Source organism: Equus asinus, chromosome 19 (genome assembly GCF_041296235.1).
Source record: "Equus asinus isolate D_3611 breed Donkey chromosome 19, EquAss-T2T_v2, whole genome shotgun sequence".
Lineage (NCBI taxonomy): Eukaryota > Metazoa > Chordata > Mammalia > Perissodactyla > Equidae > Equus > Equus asinus.
Genome location: NC_091808.1, coordinates 1,911,798 through 1,930,097, shown reverse-complemented (window position 1 = coordinate 1,930,097; position 18,300 = coordinate 1,911,798). Strand labels below are relative to the sequence as shown.

General features: G+C 60.0%; 1 protein-coding gene across 2 annotated transcripts; it reads left to right on the top strand.

Annotated features, from left to right (window-relative positions):
- The first annotated feature begins 4,382 nt into the window (after positions 1 to 4,382).
- On the top strand, positions 4,383 to 17,713 carry CAPN10 (calpain 10). Of its 2 annotated transcripts, XM_014842860.3 has the most exons (12): positions 4,383 to 4,705; positions 7,389 to 7,520; positions 8,728 to 8,924; positions 9,847 to 10,064; positions 11,648 to 11,789; positions 12,511 to 12,677; positions 13,010 to 13,290; positions 14,294 to 14,496; positions 14,634 to 14,889; positions 16,589 to 16,788; positions 17,037 to 17,082; positions 17,316 to 17,713. In XM_014842860.3, the coding sequence occupies exons 1-12, from the start codon at positions 4,580 to 4,582 to the stop codon at positions 17,343 to 17,345; spliced, it is 1,998 nt and encodes a 665-aa protein (XP_014698346.2). In that variant the 5' UTR covers positions 4,383 to 4,579; the 3' UTR covers positions 17,346 to 17,713. The 2 variants fall into 2 exon arrangements, with proteins under 2 accessions (XP_014698346.2, XP_044607493.1); XM_044751558.2 differs by lacking the exons at positions 14,294 to 14,496; positions 14,634 to 14,889 and having other exon boundaries at positions 4,398 to 4,705.
- The last annotated feature ends 587 nt before the right edge of the window (positions 17,714 to 18,300 follow it).

Here is an 18,300-nt window from a genome sequence, read left to right as displayed (position 1 = left end):
GACCAGCAGGACCAGGTTTCCAGCGATTCTTGCTCAGGTGACTTCAGAGTGAGCTGGGGCCCCGGGCTGGGGATCTAGATGCCTCCTGGCCCCGCAGTGGGGGGCGATGCCGGGCTCCTGCCATCTCTCAGTGCTCAGAGGGCAGCGTTAGCACCAGGATGTGTGCTGGTAGCTGGTCCTATGGGCCCAGGGCCTTGCTAAGGTGGGGGGACCCCATGATGAATACAGAGCCTGCCTCCCACCTGCCCCAGCCCCTCAACCTCAGAGAGAAGGCCTGGCGGACCAGCCTAAAACTGCCCTGCATTTCAGAACTGTCAGTGTTACTGAGAATGAGCCTAACCCCGGTCGGCACCAGGCGTTTTCTTGAACAAAGGCTATTCTTTTACGACAAGGAGTCCCATGAGCTTCCTAAATGCCAGAGCCTAAAGCAGGGCCCTGGGCTGTCTCACTTGGCGCCACCTGCAGCATCCGCCCTCTGTGAGTCACGTGACTAGCACCTCACTGCTGGTTCAAAATCTGCCTCTCCCACTGCAGCCTCAAGGACTAACTTCTGTGTCCACTTTAAAGTGCAAATGTGCCATCTGCCTCCACTCTCTCAGAGCCCCAGGCGGTTTCTCACCTCTGGACCAGGTCAGAGCCCTGGGCTGGGCCCTCCCCAGAGGGTACTGGGCATCCTCACCACCATCCTGGGCTCCCAAAGTGTTCCTCCTTGCACAGGCCCCACTCTCATTTCAGCCCTCGGGGCCTGAGCGGGGTCCTAAAATACCTCCCCAAATTCTGATACTCCTCCCCCCAAAATGTGGAGCTTAACACCCCTCCCCTGAAGCGGTGGGCTGGACTCGGTGACTCACTTCCAATGAATGGGATTTGCAGGAACAACAGAACGAGTGGGTCACAGAACACCCTCCAGCTGCCATCCTGCCTGTCTGTTGGATCACCTGCTCGGGGAGAAACCCCCTGCCACATCGTGAGGGCACTCAAGCAGCTTCACGGAGGTCCACCTGACAGGGAACTGGGGCCTCCCGCGAGCTCGGAAGTGGGTCTTCCAGGCCTAGCCAGCCTCCAGAGGACTTCACTCCTGAGCGACATTTTGAGGGCGGTCTCCCAAGAGCCTGAGCCAGAACCACCCGCTTGCATCACCGCCACATTCCTGACCCACGGAAACTGTGACATCATAAATGTCTGTCATCTTCAGTCGCTAAGTTTGGGGGTAATTTGTTACGCAGTAGTAGATAATCAATATGGGGGCTCTGCACCATGTCTGTGATGCTGAAACAAAAGATCTAACCCAAAATTGCTCAAAGTGCATGTCTGATCTCCAGTGACCAGGAAGTCCCAAGGGGGGGCGGCTCTAGGACCGACCAATTCAGGGGCTCAGGGACATCACCAGAGACCCAGGTTCTTTCTCCTTCTGCTCTGGATTCTCAGTATATTGGCCTTTGTCCTCTGGTTGGACCCTTTGTGGTCACAAGCCGACTGCAGCAGTTGCTGGTGCCACATGCCCACACACTGACAGCCAAAGGCTGGCTCTGAGAGAACACTCCAGCGTCCAGCCTTTTGTGGATGGTGGGAAAGTCCCCCAGCAGCCCTCAGCCGACTGCTTCCGGGGCCCCACTGCCCGGAGCTGGGGCACATGCCCCTTCTTAAAACCTCTGACTTTGGAGCTAGGAAACACCCAGACTCCCCAGATGACTGCAGCTACAGCAACTAAACAGAATCAAAACCAGGGATCTCATGGGTGAGGCAGGAGCGGCTGTGTGGGAATCCTAGGGAACGTGGCAGTCTGCCAGCGCAGGATGAGCCCTTACCCAGTACACCTCCCCTCCTTCTCCACCAGCTATTGCCGCCTGTCCCTTCACCTGGGGCACCTCAGCTCTCCCCTCCCCACACCCACCTAATTATGGGTGATTTGTGGGCAAGACATTGGTTGCTAATCTCTGTTTCCCCATGAGACAGCAGTGCCCAGCACAGAGAAGTGCCTGGTTGCTGTTCACTGAACAAATGGAGAGATGTAGGGGTTCAGAAGAGAGCCCTCCTGGCTGGGAAGTCAGGGAACATCCCGGGAAAAATGACACGGGCATCATCCAGGGAGAACAAGTGTGAGCAAAGCCACGGAGCGCAAAGACTCCAGAGTGGTGATAACCTGGGGGCGGAGGGCACAAGTGGTGGAGAGCACAAGTGGACTGGGTGGGGCAGGGAGCAGGCAGAGTTCAGATTCTACAGGGCCGGGAACATCCATGGGCTTGGGAATGTGTTGTACAGTCCACTGGGTGGAGTGTGGTCAGTGGGGAGACTGGTCCTGCCTGAGGGCTTGCGGAACATTTACTTTCATCCTCCTGTAACCCTCAAACAGCACTGTGACTGGGGGTGGTGTTCCCTCCTTACAGGCAGGCCTGGAGGCTCAGACTTTCAGTAGCTGCCTCCGTTCCAGAGTCTGCAGCTGTGGAGACGGGTCATGAACCAGCTGCCTCCGGAATACCTTCTTGTCCCACCACCCTAGGCTGGTTCCAACTCCTCCTGAAACCCCAGGAGCCAGAGGCCCCACTCTGTGCAGGGCTGGGGGCAGGCCCAGGAGGGAGAGGGGAATGCACTAATGGGCTGAGGGAGCATCTCTACACCTAGGGGTGGGGGATGGGACCACAGGGCATATGTGGTAAGGGTGGCACAGCAGGAGCTATGCCAGGCAGGCCGATAGGAGGTGCCCTAATGCCATCTCAGTGCTGGTCAGCACATCCCTCCAGGCCTGGGATGCTGCCTACCCAGCACCAGCTGTCTCCTGGCCCCTTCTCTGGGCATGGGCCTAGCCCTGGTCACTGACATGTCCACAGGAAGCTGCCTGCTTTCCAGAGCTTGCAAGCCTGGGTAAGTGGCACAGCAAAGGACCCCATGGAAAAGTCTAGATCCTGGGCTGGCCCCAGCTATGCTGCTAACTCTTATGTGTTACCTGGAGCAGACCAGCTGTCCAGCACTCCAGGGCAAGGAAGACATTTCTCTTACTCCTTTGGGACCCTGTGTGAAGCACAGCCCAGGCCTTTCCTGATTCCTTTCAGCTACAGTGCAGCCTCCAGCATGCCAAGGAGTTGGAAACATCTTCTTGGAAAGCTAGCACAAGGCGGGTGCTGAATGGTCATGAAGTCAGCCCTAGCATCCCAGAGAGAGGAGTTGGGCTATGTGGTTATGCCCTTTTCTAGAACCTCAGCAGAGATGAGTACCCTAGGCCCTCAAACCAGAGGGGTGGGGACTGGTGGGGTCACGGTAGCAGAAGGTCATGCCACCACTAGCAGCTGCGACTCATGCACACCCTGCCCGTCCTCTCAGAGGAGACGCAGCTGTCACAGGAACCTGGGGCTCCCGAGTAAGCAGAATGTCCGGGGCAAGGGCTCCCGGATCAGGATCAGTTTGTCTTCCAGCAGGAAGGACTTTTCGGATCTGACTGCAGAAGAAGGGATGCAAAATCTGAGAAGCCCTAATAGGTGGCAGAAAGCTGTCCCCAGAAGGGTTGGAGCCCGCGTCTCCTCCCCTGTCCGACCACAGTGAAGCAGGCGCGGAGGGGCAGGCAGAGAACAAGCCTCCGGCTGACGCCTGCCTTCCCAGGAATGAGGATGGGGAAGGACAAGTCCGACAGCCAGGATGAAACCTTCAGCAGGTCCCGAAGCCCCGTCCTCACCAACCCTCAGCACTGAGCGGCCAGGAGCTATAACTGCACGTCCAGCAGGGCACCGTCCAGGTCACCAGGAAAAGATGCCTGGCCACCTGGGGACCACGAGGATGCTGCAGCCTCATCCCCCGCCCCGCTCACGACCCAGCGCGTCCGATCCCAGACGGCCTGAAGACAGCTCCCAGACCCGGGAAGGCCCTCCCCGGGCCGTCTCCTCCCCCAGGACCCCAACACACAACCAAGACCACCGGAACACCACGTTGGCCCCGGCCGGCTCATGATTCTCCTTCCCAAGTGAGTCCCATTGGCTCTTCCCGCAACAAGGAGCCGGGCCCGCCGTGCGCCGGAAGGAGAGGCGCATGCTGGGAGGCAGCGCTGCATGCTGGGACTTGTAGTCCGCGACCCGACCCCGGCCGAGGCGGCCTCTAGGTTCCTTCAGCCCCCAAAGCCGGCGAGTACAAGAGGTCCGACGCCCCGGCCTGAGCCACCCCGGCCCGAGGACAAGACGCCCGCAGCCTCACGATTTGAGCCTCGGGCCGGAAAGAGAAGTGCAGCCGGCGCGACGGCATGGCATCGCGATAGCCGAGCTGGGGCGCCACGCCCCCTGGGGGGCGGGGAACCTGGCGCGGACTTCCCAATGTTCGAGAACGATTGGGTCGTTTCTGTCACGTGACTCAGAGCGCCGTGCCTAACTGGCTGCAGTCTGGGACCCGCCCCCGGCGGTTACCGGGGCGACGGGCCGGGTGGTGCGCTGGCCGGGTCCTCGCGGCTGGTCCCGCGGGTCTGGAGGGCCCGGCCAGGCAGGGGAGCGTCGGGCAGGCTGGGGACCCGGCCATACCTGCCCGCCCTCCCGGCTGCGCGCCCCTCGGCCGCTCTCGGCGCCGGGGCGCGGGATGCACATGGGAGCCCGGGGCGCCCAAGATGCGGGCGCCGGCCAGGGAGCTCTTCCAGGACGCCGCCTTCCCCGCCTCGGACTCCTCGCTCTTCTCCAGCTTCTCCACGCCGCTGGCCCAGTTCCGGGAGGACATCACTTGGAGGCGGCCCCAGGTGGGGCACGGGGCGCGGGCCGGGTCTTTAGACCCTGCTTGCTGCCCGGGAGCGAGCGCGCGGGCCGGGCTGAAGCGGCGGGAAGGGGGCCGGGTCAGCCAGGGTTGGGCACTCAGTGGTCAGCAGGGTCTGCTGCTGCCGTCCTCAGGAGTGGGCCCCAGGCTCCCTCCCCGACTTCTAGCTCCCTCTCAAGCCCACTCAGGATGTGCTGGACCCTGAGCTCGTGGCCCCAACCTGTGAGAGCTCCATTCACAAGCAGAGTCTGGGCACAGCGAGGGGGGCGTTTGAACAGACACACGCCAGCCCCACTTCCCTTCTTCTGCTCTAAGGGCGTCTGACCAGACTTGGCTTCTAGTCTGCATGGCTGTTCTGGGCACGAGCGGTCCACCATGTTCCATTTCTTGTGTTTGCTTGTGGCTGCTGCTCACGGGCAGTGAGGTCCTCTGCTGCTCTTCTGGAAAGGGCAGGCTGACCCTACAAAGCAAAGCCATTGTGCTCTCCAAATTTGTTTCGGACTTTGTGCACCTGCATTTTCAGATGTAAGCACTTTCAGATGGCTACTCAAAGGGATTCTCGGGCCTAGTGCCACATTGATATCTTTAGAAGTGGTGTATCTGCTGAATAAGACTGCCCTCTCTGAGTGCACACAGTCTTAGTGGAGACGTCCGCACAACCACCAGCCCTTGAACAGAGCCAGAACTGCTTGGCTCTGGCAGCTGAGGTGCTCTCCTTGGGCCACACTGAGAGGGCCTGTTTGGCAGGGGAGGCTGCAAGAACTAAAGTGTGAGGATCTGGTGGAATTTGGTAAAAAGTGGATTTTAGGTGCAATGAGAGGCCATCAGAGGGTTTTTGGTAGAGGAGTGATTCAACTGGATCTATGTTTAAGAAGCTCACTGTTACTGCTGGGTGGGAAATGGATTTTGGGGGCAAGAATGCAAGTGGCCATTGCACTAGTCCTGGGGAAAGGTGAAGGGACTCAGGTTAGCATGACAACCTCCAGTTGGAGTGGGTGGAGGTGAGAAATATTTTGGCAGGGGGATTGATAGGTGTTAGCAACCAATTGGAAGTAGAGGTAAGGATAAAGGAGGGATCAAGAATGGCTTCTAGATTTCAATCCTGAGCAACTGGGTGGGTGGTTTGATGTGCTGGAGGAAACTGGGAGGTGGGAGGGAGCAAGCGGTGGAAATATAGGGTTGGGTTTTGCTCTCACACGTTCAAGCAGAGCTGTCAGCAGGCAGGTGGATGTGAGAGTTGGGAGCTCAGGAAGATCCAGGCTAGAGGCTGGATGTGGGAATTGGGAGCATAGTGATGGCCTGCAGTCCAGAGCCTGGAAGAGGATCTCGGGAGAAAGTATGGGTAGAGAAGAAGAGAGAGGTCAGATCTGAGTGGGGTCAGTCGGGTATTCTGACAGGTAAACTTGAGAAGTAGCAGGCAGAGAGGTGAAAGGACAGCCAGGGGCACATGGATTCATGGAAGCCAAGAGGGAACTGCTGGGGACAGTGGACAGCCACTCTTCTGATGCTGCTGAGTGTTGGGAAGGACAAGGATAGAGACATGCCCGTTGGATTTGACAACATAGAAGTGTCAGTGATAAAAGCAGTCTTGGGGGCATGACTGGCTCAGAAGCTAGAGGGGCCCATGTTGAAAGTGAGCTGGAGGGAGGAACTAGGGAGGCAGACCTTTCAAGAAATTTGTGCGTGAAGGAAAGCCTAGAGGGGAAATCACTCTGAGGAGCAGTATCTTGGAGAAGCCTGGAGTTCTCTCTCGTGGTTTATGATGATGGGATTCTGCCTGCGGAGGTGGGAGAGGGAGGAGGTCATGGCAGGAGGCCAGGTTCTGAAGGCAGGAGAGAAGGTCAGGTCATGCGGCTTCTGATGAAGGGTCAGGTGAGGTCGTCAGCTCAGAGGGCTGTGGGCAAGAGAGGCGTGGGAGTTTTGAGAAGAGAAGGAGAAAGGGGAAGGTGTAAACTAGTCTAGAATAAGAGAAAGTGAGCCTTTTAGAGAAACAGAAGGATTTCCAGGAGTCTAGAGGCCCCTTTCGAGATTTGCTGTTAAGAATTTTAAAGTGAGGGGCCGGCCCTGTGGCCGAGTGGTTAAGTCTGCGTGTTCCACTTCGGCAGCCCCAGGTTTTACCAGTTTGGATTCCGGGCGTGGACGTGGCACCGCTCATCAGGCCATGCTCAGGCAGCGTCCCACACAGCACAGCCAGAAGGACCTACAATTAGAACATACGACTATGCACTGGGGGGCTTTGGGAAGGAGAAGATGGAAAAATAAATAGATAAATAAAAAGAGAAGATTGGCAACAGATGTTAGCTCAGGTGCCAATCTTTAAAAAAACAAAAAAAGAATTTTAAAGTGAAACCAATTTCTAGCCCAACATTTAGCTATTTTGAGAAGGGGAATGGTAGGATTCATCCAGAGTTGGCAGTTTGCCAATTGCGGAAGGTGGACAGAGACAGGGACCCCAGAATCTAAGCTGGACAGAACGATCCAGAGCCAGGAGGGGCTGACAGGTCACGGCTGCAAGAAGCCAGCTGCTCCCTCTCTCTCCCCACCCCACTTAGGCGGTGTTGATGACCAGACATCTCCTCCCCAGCGTCTGTCACCTAAATCCTGTGTTCTTTGTTTTTAAGACTAGTCATCAAGCATGATGTAACTCTAGACAATTTTCTTTATTTCAGGAAATTTGTGCCGCACCCCGGCTGTTTCCAGATAACCCACAGGAAGGACAGGTGAAGCAAGGCCTGCTGGGGGACTGCTGGTTCCTGTGCGCCTGTGCCGCCCTGCAGAAGAGCCGCCACCTCCTGGACCAGGTGTCTGTGACAGTGCAGGTTTCTCTTCTGCTCTTGTCTTCCTGTCTGCTGAGCACAGGAAGGAAGCGGGAGGCCAGGCAGCTGAACCTCTTGTTTTGTGGGGCTTTGCTGCAGCTGCCTAGCATGGTTAGTGGAGGGAGAGCTCGCCTCTCAGGCGACAGGGGCTCAGAGGCACAGACGCAGTGTCCCCCTCACCCACAGGGGTCCAGGGGGCTGCTTTCTGCCCTGCCATCTCCTGAGCCCTGGGTTCTCCTTTAGTCAGAGCCGTGCATTTGGAATAAAAACACAGATGTGCCAGCCTAGACTGGGAAGGGTCGGCTGAGGGATCCGAGGCCCCTGGTTTGGAATAAGTTTCCTTAGCTAGTTGACTTTTTTTATCCCCCCACAACTTTTGAATGTAGATTGGCACAAGGTGGTTAACACTGTTTCTGACGCTAGGCAGTCAGCACAGGCGTGGAAGGCCTGCTCAGATTCCTTCCCCAGGAGTGGTCATGGCTTTCTGTTTGGCTTGTTGCTAAGTGTTACCGATTAATGCAGCAACACTTTGACCCCGTTCAGAGCTCCGCCCGTGTCCCAGGGCCCGAGCTCAGCACATCACAGTTGCCGGCTTTCAATTTTTGACCCTTTTTTACAAACAAGGGCACTAAAACCATCGTTGTCACGTTTCCGGCTGCTGAGTGGCAGAGCTAGGACCAAAGGAGTCCGTCTGGGTGTGAAGCGCACCCCATGTCTCCACGCCGGTTCAGAACAAAAGGCCCAGCAGTGACCACATTGGCTCCAGGTGCTGACAGAGCTCTGGGGCACCAGGTTCCTGCAGGGGATTGCTGTGCCCACCGTGACCTGCCGTCACAGCCGGCTCTGTCAAGAATTGGGTCACTCGTGCCTGTAAAAGTCACGTTTGTTTGGGATTCAGGTCAAGTGCTTATTTGGGACAGTAGGACATAATGGTTGACTTGAAGCTTTTGGAGACGGCTGGCTCCCTCAGTGCAGCCCTGCAGCATTTATTGAAAGGCATGTTACTTTTCTGTCCAGTGATCGGGTTTTCCGGGAGCCCGGACCTCTAGGCCTGGAGTGAGGCAGACTCCTTTGCAGGAGAGCAGGTGCCGTGCGCTGGCTCGGCCGTGGTCGCCCGCTGGTTAGGACGTTTGGGAAGCGCCACACAACGTTGGTCTCATGGTCTCCTTTTGCCTTTCCCCGCGCGCGCTAGGTCATTCCTCCAGGACAGCCGGGCTGGCTCGACCAGACGTACCGTGGCTCCTTCACCTGTCGAATTTGGCAGTTTGGACGCTGGGTGGAGGTGACCATAGATGACCGTCTGCCTTGTCTTACAGGGAGACTCTGCTTCTCCCGGTGCCAGAGAGAGGATGTGTTCTGGCTTCCCTTACTGGAGAAGGCCTACGCCAAGTACGCATGCTGGAGGCGGCAGGGGCCGGGCCGGGCTGGGGCCAGAGCCGCCCTGGGCTGCCCCCGAAGCACAGCTCCACTTTCCCTGGGCTTCAGTGCCCTTGTCCATTCTCAGGGTCTGGCGGCCCGTCCTGGGGTGGGGTTGACCATCCAGAGACAGAAACCGAGATTCAGACTGTGGCTTGCCTCTCTGCTCCCTGCCCACTCCCTCCTTCCCAGCCCTCATTTAAAGGTCAGGCCTGAAGGCCTCGCCTCCAGAAAGAGGAAGTGCGAGAGAATTGTCCTTTCTCCCTCCTCAAGCCCCAGCAGGAAAGATGTTTCCGTCTATTTGTTTTTACCGTTGGGGACAGGTGGTCTCTTTGCAAGTCGTTGGGGAGCAGTGAGGCCACCTAGCTGTCAGTCCTGTTTACCTCGGTCCTGACCGACCGTGACCCTCACCAGAGTCTGAGTTGAAGAACTTCCCTCTTAGAAAGCATTGACCATCTGCTAAGAGAGGCCGCCCTGGCAGGCAGGCCTCGCGCAGAGGAAGTGAGGAGAGCCTGCTGGTGAGGTTGGTGCGAGTGAGTCCCTGCGTCCGATGGCCGCTGTTGGGCTGTGGGTTTGATCCTGGGAGATGGAGGAGTGGGTGTTCACAGCCTCTGTGCCCCGCACCGCCTCACTCTTGTGCCCACACTGGAGGCAGGAGAGGTCCTGCGTGTGGGCAGAGGCAGCAGGGCATTGCTGGGACCCTGTGCCATGGAGCAAGTGAAGGCGGGATTGCATCTGCACTTGGGGATGAGGTGGGAGGTAAGAGGGGAGTAAAGAGAAGCGATCAAAGCAGTGGGTGAGATGATGATTTTGGGGTGTTACAGACTGTGGGGATAGAAGAGAGGCAGGGAGCTGCGCCCCAGTGCCAGAACTCACTCCCTTGTTGTCTCCCTAGGATCTATGGGTCCTATGAACACCTGTGGGCCGGGCAGGTGGCGGATGCCCTCGTGGACCTGACTGGTGGCCTGGCAGAAAGGTGGAACCTGAAGGACTTGGTGAGAACCCGTGACCGACAGGACAGGCCTGGGGGCTCAGAACACAGGACTTGTCGGCAGCTGCTCGACCTGAAAGACCGGTGTCTGATAAGCTGCTCGGTGCTCAGCCCCAGAGCAGGTGAGGCGGAAGGCCGCGTGCTGGGCCTGCTCACACCTGCGCCCTCCTGTAGGCACACAGGAGCTTCTATAGTCGAGAGCAGGACATTGTCCTTCAAAGCTGGTGTCTAGGTGTGTGACCTTCCCCTGCTGTCTGCGCTTCTCCAGGGGAAGGTATCCCTTTTCCCTTAACCAGGACATAGCACTCGGGCGAGGCAGGAGCTGGTGCTGTGGTGACTGTCGTGCAGGCTCGGTCTAGGAGGCAGGTGGGGGTACCATCTGTCCGGCTGGCACCTGGCAAAGTCAGCACTCAGGTGTTTGTTTTAGTAACAGATGGGCTCATCAAAGAAGGTTTGTGGAAAGGAAAAAACACTCAAGCATAAGCATTTGACTCTTTAGGGCAGTTTCTCTGCATTTTTTCATTAACTCATGTACGTTTTGCATTTTCTGTTACAGACCATTTTCTGTGTTGTTGCACAAACTTTGTCAACATCTTATTTCATTAGTAGGTCTGCCATAGTTTTCTTAATCCTTCCTTTAATGTTGGAAATTTAAGGGCTTTCCAATTTGATGCTATTATAAATAGCATTGCAGTGAACATCTTTGTGCATAATAGTTGTCATATTTAGGACTATTTTCATAATGGGATTTTTGGTCAAAGAATATGAACATTGAAATAAACTGCCCCAGCACATGTGCAAAGGTTGGCACAGGCCTGCTTTGGGTTCCCCACAGGCAGACTCCAGGACAGGGGTCAAGAGCACATTTAGGGGGCGAGGGGAGCCTGCAGAGTGCCACCCTGGGAGGCCGGGCAGGACACAGCCTCAGAGCCTCCCCGGAGGTGAGGGGCTGGCCTGTTTCGCATCAGCTGCCCCCAGGGTGGGGCCAGGTGATTTCTAGGCACTTTAGGCTTTGGAGAAACCCTCAGGCAAAAAGCTGGGCCCCTGGAGCGGCTGGGAGGGGTGGGGCTGTGGCGTGGTTCTAAATAAAGCTCTTCAGGACTTCCCTGGAGGTCTTCCCTCCTCTCTGGACCCCTGCCCCTCCTCCCCAGGTCGGGTGCCCATCTCTGTCTGCATCTGTTTGTCCCAAGGTCACTGGCCAAGTGGAGTGATTTGCCCTCTGGGCCTCTGGTCCTCCCCACTGGTGTCTGGTCAGTCACTGCCTGACCGTCCCCGCCTCCCCAGCTGGCCTTGCCGTGGGAGCTTTCCCTTGTGTCTGAGCAATCACGGACCCGTCAGTGACAGAGCTCTCACGGCATGCTTGAGAACCAGCCCTGCCCAGGTGCCCTATGCTGCCAGGTGGGCCGGCCATCCCCCCTCGTCCTTCTGGGTGAGGACTGAGGCCAGAGGAGGGAATGGCTTGCTAGGCCTGGTGGCTGCTGCGCCAGAGTCCAGACCTGGGTCCTTTGCTGTGGCTCTACACGGGTGAAGGCCCCTCCTGAGCAGACTTGTCCAGAGCGCTCAGGAAAGGAGCCGTCGTGGTCGGTGGGGATCGGGTGCCAGTGCAGCCACAGTTGGGTGGGCTAGAGCATCTCCCGGGGGAGGCTGCCCTCTGTGTCTGCTCGGCCTGGGGCCTGCCTGCCTGTGACAGCCATTCCTCGCCCAGGTGCCACGGAGTTGGGGGAGTTCCATGCCTTCATTGTCGCAGATCTGCGAGAGCTGCAGGGTCGGGCCGGTCAGAGCATCCTGCTGCTGCGGATCCACAACCCCTGGGGCCGGCGGTGCTGGCAAGGGCCCTGGAAGGAGGGGTGAGTGCCAGTGAGGGCTGCGCCATGGATCAGTGCCACGCTGCCATCGGAGGGGAAAGGGGCGTGTGGCCCTGAGGGGCAGCCGGGAGTCGTTGCTACTGCGTGTGCCTGCTTGTGCCATGGTCGTTTCTAGCAGTCAGAATGGTGCTTGGTTGGGCTCCAGCAAGGCCCACTTGGCACTCATGGCCACCATGTTCTCTGCTTGGCCCCAGATGGCCCTACGAGGCTGGCTTCGTGCTTGGCGCTGGGACTGAGGCCACCCTAGGGCCTGGGGTCCTGTCTTGAGAGTGCACACGGGATGGTAGATACCCAGCTGGGCTGTGGGTGACAGGGCCCTGTGAGATGCCCGCGCCACTGTCCTCAGCTCAGCTGTAAGAGCCCTTACTCACGCTGGGGAGCTGGACTGAACAAGGGTGCTGGGATAGCTCCCCTGAGCTAGGCCCGCATTGATGACCTGACGTTTCCTCCCGAGCTCCAGCAGAGGCAACAGGGCAAACCTCCTTCCATCGCCTGCTTAGCCCTGGTGAGGAGCCCATCCAAGGGAGGAACGGGGCTCCAGAGGCAGATGGTCCTGCCCTGGAGCTCCTGTGAGCGTGGGGAGGGGCTGTGGAGCTGGGCTGTCCTGGGGCTGGCAGGGCCATCAGGTCCCCGCCCGCGCGGCTCCTCGGGTGGTGCCGTCAGCTCTCTGTGAGATGCCTCGCTGAGGTGAGCTTCCTTCCAGGGGCCCAGGGTGGAGCCAAGTGGATCCGGCAGATGCAACCGAGCTGCTGTCCCAGCTCCAGGAGGGGGAGTTCTGGGTGGAGGAAGAGGAGTTCCTCCGAGAGTTCGATGAGGTCACTGTCAGCTACCCCATCACCGAGGCCGGCCACCTGCAGAGCCTCTACTCAGGTAACGGCCTGAGCGGGAGCCATTCCTAGGGCAGGCCTTCCCAGGGGCACAGCAGCCCAAGTGGCCTCTGCCTGCTGGAGTCAGAGGGCTGTGCAGGTGCCCGTGCCTGCTGTGGCGGCTCCCGGGCACAACCCTGCCCTGGGCCCCATTGGGTCCTCTTCAGTGTAGAGAGATTGTCCCATGCCCTCCCGTCCCAGGTGACTTGAGGGGGTGGGAGATGGGGCCGTGGGGGTTGCTGGCTTTCTGTGGCTCTCCCCGGTCTTAGCAACGCTGGCGGGGATGCTGGTGTGGGCGCCCCTTCCTGAGCTGACCTGTGGCATTTCTCGCCCTAGAGAAGGTGCTGTGCCACACTCAGGAGCTGCCTGGGGCCTGGGTCAAGGGGCAGTCGGCAGGAGGCTGCCGGAACAACAGTGGCTTTCCCAGCAACCCCAAGTTCTGGCTGCGGGTCTCAGAGCTGAGCGAGGTGTACGTTGCCGTCCTGCAGAGGCCCAGAATACGCATGGCGGACTGGGCGGCCCGGGCCCGGGCACTGGCAGGGGCTGACCGTGCCGCGTGCAGCCCAGAGAGCTTCCCAGGCAAGGACTACCAGGCCGTGGGCCTGCACATCTGGAAGGTAACTCTGTGCGGGCCTGGCTGCCTGCTCATGGGGTGCGTGGATGGGGACGTGGAGGCCCATGGAGGTCTGAGTCCCAGGAGCTGCCATGCCAGGACACACGTGACCACCAAGAGCCCCACATGCCCCACCTCCCCTGGGCCATCTCGTGGGGTCAGATGCCTGCTGGTGCTCCCACAGACCAGCGCTAAGCTGAGTCCACAGGACTCAGCTCCCCCCCGCCCTGCCTGGAGTGTGTCTGATGGCCAAAGGGAAAGAAAACAGAAGCAGCCACCAGCAGAGCTGGCAGGAGGGACCAGCGCCTGTGGGCTGCTGGCTGCAGCTCTTTTCTGTGAGCAGGCGTCTTAGGACCAGTGCTGAGGAGCCAGCTGAGGGCCAGAGCCCAGCTCTGCCACCTCCCAGGTGATCTCAAGAGGTCACTTCTCCCTCCCTGCCTCCCTCAGTCTCCTGCCTACAAGACGGGGATGGTAGTGGTCTGATCCTGGGGGGCCGTCCAAGGATCAGTCCGTGGCACCCACCGAGGGAGGCGCCTGTCCTGCTCTCCTGAGAACATAGGAGCGTGGCCAGCACAGGCCCCTGCTGCCTCTTAGCTTGTGCACTGGGTGCTCTTTCATCTTGTATGTCCTGATGGGGTCTGACGACCCACGTCACACTGGGCCCTGTCCCTTTGTGGTTGTGGCCTACATTATGCTGCTTTTCTCTTGCAAAAGCGGTGGCCGCAAGCCTCTTGTCCAGCCGGCCTCAGGTTCCGTTAGCTGGCTAGATTTGTCTGCTTCCTCCCAGAGCAGCAGGATTTGCAGGCTCACATCAGGGCCAGAGCCGCTGACCCCAGGGCTGAGTGCCAGCCCTGGTTCATGGGCGTTTCCAGCCCGGCCCTGAGAAGTGGGGAGGGCCCCACAGGCCGGGGGGCCTTCGCCTGGGTCGTCTTGGAGGAGAGGCCCTTCTGCTGGGCGCTGGGCCGGGCGGCTCTCAGGGATGCTCGCTCACAGCCTGCCCTCCGCAGGTGGAGAAGCGGCGGGTCAGCCTGCCCAGGGTCCTGTCCGCGCCTCCCGTGGCTGGCACTGTGTGCCATGCGTATGACCGGGAGGTCCACCTCCGCTGTGAGCTCACCCCGGGCTACTACCTGGCTGTCCCCAGCACCTTCCTAAAGGACGTGCCGGGGCGCTTCCTGCTCCGAGTCTTCTCCAGCGGGAGAGTCTCCCTCAGGTGAGGGGCAGGGGGCCTGGCTCAGGACGCTGGAGGCCCCAGCACCTCCTCATGGCTCCTGTGTGTGTCCGTGCCTGTGACCCAGGCGGCCCAGAGCATGCTACCAGCCGCCCTCCTGTGCTTGTCCTTCCCGGCAGTGCCATCAAGGCCGCGGCCAAGAGCCCCGCCCCTGGGGATGCCCTGCCCGCCGGGGAGTGGGAGACTGTGCGACTTCGGGGCTCCTGGAGAATCGGCCAGACAGCGGGGGGCAGCAGAAACTTCGCCTCCTACCCCACCAACCCCTGCTTCCCCTTCACGGTCCCCGAGGGCGTGGGCCCCCGCTGCGTCCGAATCACTCTGCGCCAGCACTGCCAGGACAGCAAGTACCACCCCATTGGCTTCCACGTCTTCCAGGCAAGCTCCCCATGTTCCTGGGGGAGGCGGGGCTGCAAGCCAGGCCCAGCAGGATGGGCGAGGGGGCAGTGAGGAGAGGGCCCCTCAGAGCATCCATGTCCACAGCAGATGGCTGGATGTGACAGAGACACAGACTCAGTCATTTGGGCACTTGGGCCAAGCTGGCTGGTCGCGTGCAAGACTCATTTCTAGGTGTCATATAGATTATAATTCACTGGGGCTCACAGGTCAGCTCAGGCAGCCCCATGTCTGCTCGTTCTGACTCGAAACAGCTGTGTCCTAGGGTCACTTGTTCCCAGAAGCACACCTCCCACCCGGGAGACCTGATGGCGGGCACCACAGAGTGGTCGCGCACCAGGAGCTGCCCCAAAGCTACCCCTCCCCATGGCCCATCCCACTGAGGCCACTCCTCGGGGTGTGGGTTCCGGCTGAGAGCCAGGAAGAAGGATGGCGTGGGCTCCTGGGGAGGAGCAGGGAAGGGAAGGAGGGAGCCCAGGCTCACTGAGACATCCGGGGCCTGACAGTCTGCCTGGTGGTGCTGCCCAGAGGATTTTCAGATCAGGAAGAAAAGACAAAGCCGGGTGGGTGGGGAGCTGCAAGGGAGCCCCCAGGCCAGCAGCTCTGGTGAGGCCACAGCGGGCTCAGCAGAGCCGGTGGGGCCTGAATCCCAGGCGGGTGGGAGAGAAGAGAAGAGGTGGCTTCCAGGAACTCGGGCTGCAGAGCACGACTGTTATCCCGCACGTCAACCTAGAACAGGGTGTGAGCCCGGGGACCCCGCAGAAGGGGAGTGCCTCCCTCCAGGTGGTTGGTGGGGGCTTGGAGCTCTCACCCCCAGTAGCCAGGTTGTGTGGATGCCACGGAAGGGTTGCCAGAGCACCTTCCTTGGCTTTAGTCTGCTCTTCTTCTTACCAGCAACACTCAGACTCACTTAGCAGACCTGTCATTGGGCAAGGGGGACAGGTGACATGCTAGAGGTCAGAGGTTGCAGGCCTGGATCCCGTGGTGACAGTGCGGCTCCCCAGCCACGCGCAGTTGGGCTGCTTCTGGGGGCCCCACTTCAAGATGGCGTGGTGAACGGGCAGGTGCCGTGAGGAGGGGGGGGGCCAGGAGGATGACCTGGAGCTGTGGCCCAGGATCGTCATGGGGGTGGACAAGCATATCCTGGAGTACAGATGATTTGAGGGGAAGAGTAGGATTTTCTCTGAGTGAGAAGGTTCTGTGCCGCTGGGAGGGCGGCCATTCAGCTCCTGAAGAGCCCCAGGTGCCCCTGGAGCCTCTCCCCACCCCAGGCTGCCCGCCAGTGCCAGGACCCATCAGGTGACTCTCGGGGCGGGGGCCTGGGCAGTGGAGAGTCTAGTGGTCCCCCAGACACGGGCACTTGAAAAGGCTGCCTGGCCCCAGCAGGGCCTCTTGGCAACAGTGTGTGAGTGGTGAGCGCAGGTTTGCTGGCCTGGCAGTTCCTCCTCCTCGGTAAAGGGGCTGATTGTGTGATGTGGGAGGGCTGGGGGCTGGGCATGAGATCCCAGCAGACTGCACCAGGCTGCTCACGACCCAGGACGTCCCCCAGCTGGGTTGCTTCGGGCCTGGGAAAGGGAGCGTGCCCTGAGACTGAGGAAGGAGAAGCACGCCTTGGCGGCCACGGCAAGTTCAACCTGCCCCATAGGCAGGCCCCCTAGTCTGAGCCCAGGTCTTCCCCCAGGTCCCAGTGGCTGGTGGGAGCCAGGGCATGCCGTCCCTGCTGCTCCAGGAGCCTCTGCTGAGCTGCGTGCCACATTGCTACACCCAGGAAGTGAGCCGGCTCTGCCACCTGTCTGCGGGGACCTACTGGATTGTGCCCTCCACCTACCTGCCCGACACAGAGGGGTCCTTCACAGTGACCATTGCCACCAGGATAGACAGGTGGGGCTTGGGGCCGTGGAGGGGCTTCGGTCCTCAGCGTCTCAGTGCCTGCCTTCCCCATTCCCTCCCGCCTGCCCCACGCCCAGCGCTCACCTGTGCTGGCGGAGGCCACAGCAGCCCCACGTGCCTCAGGACTCTTCCTTGCCTGTCTGCCTGTGGGAGGAGAGTGCATGGTGGGCGGGGCGTGCGCTGCCCACTGAGTGTGCGGGGAGGGGCCGGGAGGGCTGACGTGGCATTCTCTCCCACAGGCAGTCCATTCACAGCCAGGAGATGCTGGGGCAGCTCCTCCAGGAGGTACGTTGGGGCTGGCCCCCTCGCTCTGTCTTGGGCTGCCTGGTGCCCTGGGACACGAGGCACCGTTGTCTCTTCCCAAGAGAGCCAGCAGCAGAGCCTCGAAGGGGCTGAGGAGCTGGGACTGTGGTGACAGCCCCTGGCAGTGCCACTGGGCACAGAAGGAGGGCAGGCCTCCCCTCACCCCGCCGTCCAGGGCGGCTGCTGCCCAGACCTCACCATCTCTCCCCTCACAGGCCTCCTTCATGGCGGTGATGAAAACCTAACCGGATGGCCCCGCGTGTCAGCTCTGGTGATGGGGGGTCTGAGGGGACTCCTGGTCTCCACGGCGTCCTCACATGGTGCTGCCAGCCTCAGTGCTGCAGTGGCTGGTCCTGAGCTGGGCGGCTGCACGTGAAGAGCCCCCGTCCTGGAGAGAGGCAGCCTGGGGTCGAGCAGGTGCTGTGGGAGGGGCCAGAACACTTCCGTGGGGCCTCTTTGTTCCGCAGAGCTTTCCAGAAACCCTCCCCCTCGTCTCTCCTTGGCCACGGAGAGGCCTTAGAGCAGGCGAGAGTGTACCTCGACCAGGTCTGTTTGGAACTGTTACCTGAGGCGTTTCTGGGACATAACTTGATAAACGTGTGGGAGCACCGAGCAGCCTGCGCGAGTCTCATTTCAAGTGGCCTGCGGCTGATCGGCCCTCACTGAGCAAGCAGCGCGGGCCCTCCGCCCTGCTGGGTGGGTGCTGCCGAGACTGTGGGTGGCCACGGCCTCTGCAGGGGGACCAGGTGGCCTGTGAGGTGGCAGGGCTGGGTCTGAGGAGGAGGTGGCAGGTGGTGAGGAGAAGTTTGGAAGGTTAAGAAAGAGGAGCAGGGGCACAGGGTGTGCTCCAGGACAGGACGGGAGGGAGCCGGCCCAGAAACAAATTGATGCCTGTCGCCTCTCCCCACCCATGCTGGGCCCACCTCTCCTGGCTGCCTTCCAGTCGCCTGGAGCACCTCTCAAATGGTCTTCCCAGGCATGGAGAGACCCCAGCGGCCTGCTTCCTTCCTGTAGGAGGTGCCAGATATAATCGTATGCTCTTGACTTGGGAGGGGGTGTCCCCTTAGGCCTCTGACCCCTGCACCCCTAACCATTTCTGACGCGGTGGGCCCTGATCTTGGCCTGGTTTGTCTCCTGTCACCTCTTGCTCTTCCAACTCAGTGAGCACATGTGGTTGACGTAACCTGGAGGTCTTGCCAG

Coding starts and splice junctions, on each gene's coding strand:
- CAPN10 (XM_014842860.3), top strand. CDS start 4,580: ATGCGGGCGCCGGCCAGGGAGCTCTTCCAGGACGCCGCCTTCCCCGCC. Junction 14,890..16,588: donor TTGGCTTCCACGTCTTCCAG/GCAAGCTCCCCA, acceptor GTCTTCCCCCAG/GTCCCAGTGGCTGGTGGGAG. Junction 17,083..17,315: donor TGGGGCAGCTCCTCCAGGAG/GTACGTTGGGGC, acceptor CTCCCCTCACAG/GCCTCCTTCATGGCGGTGAT.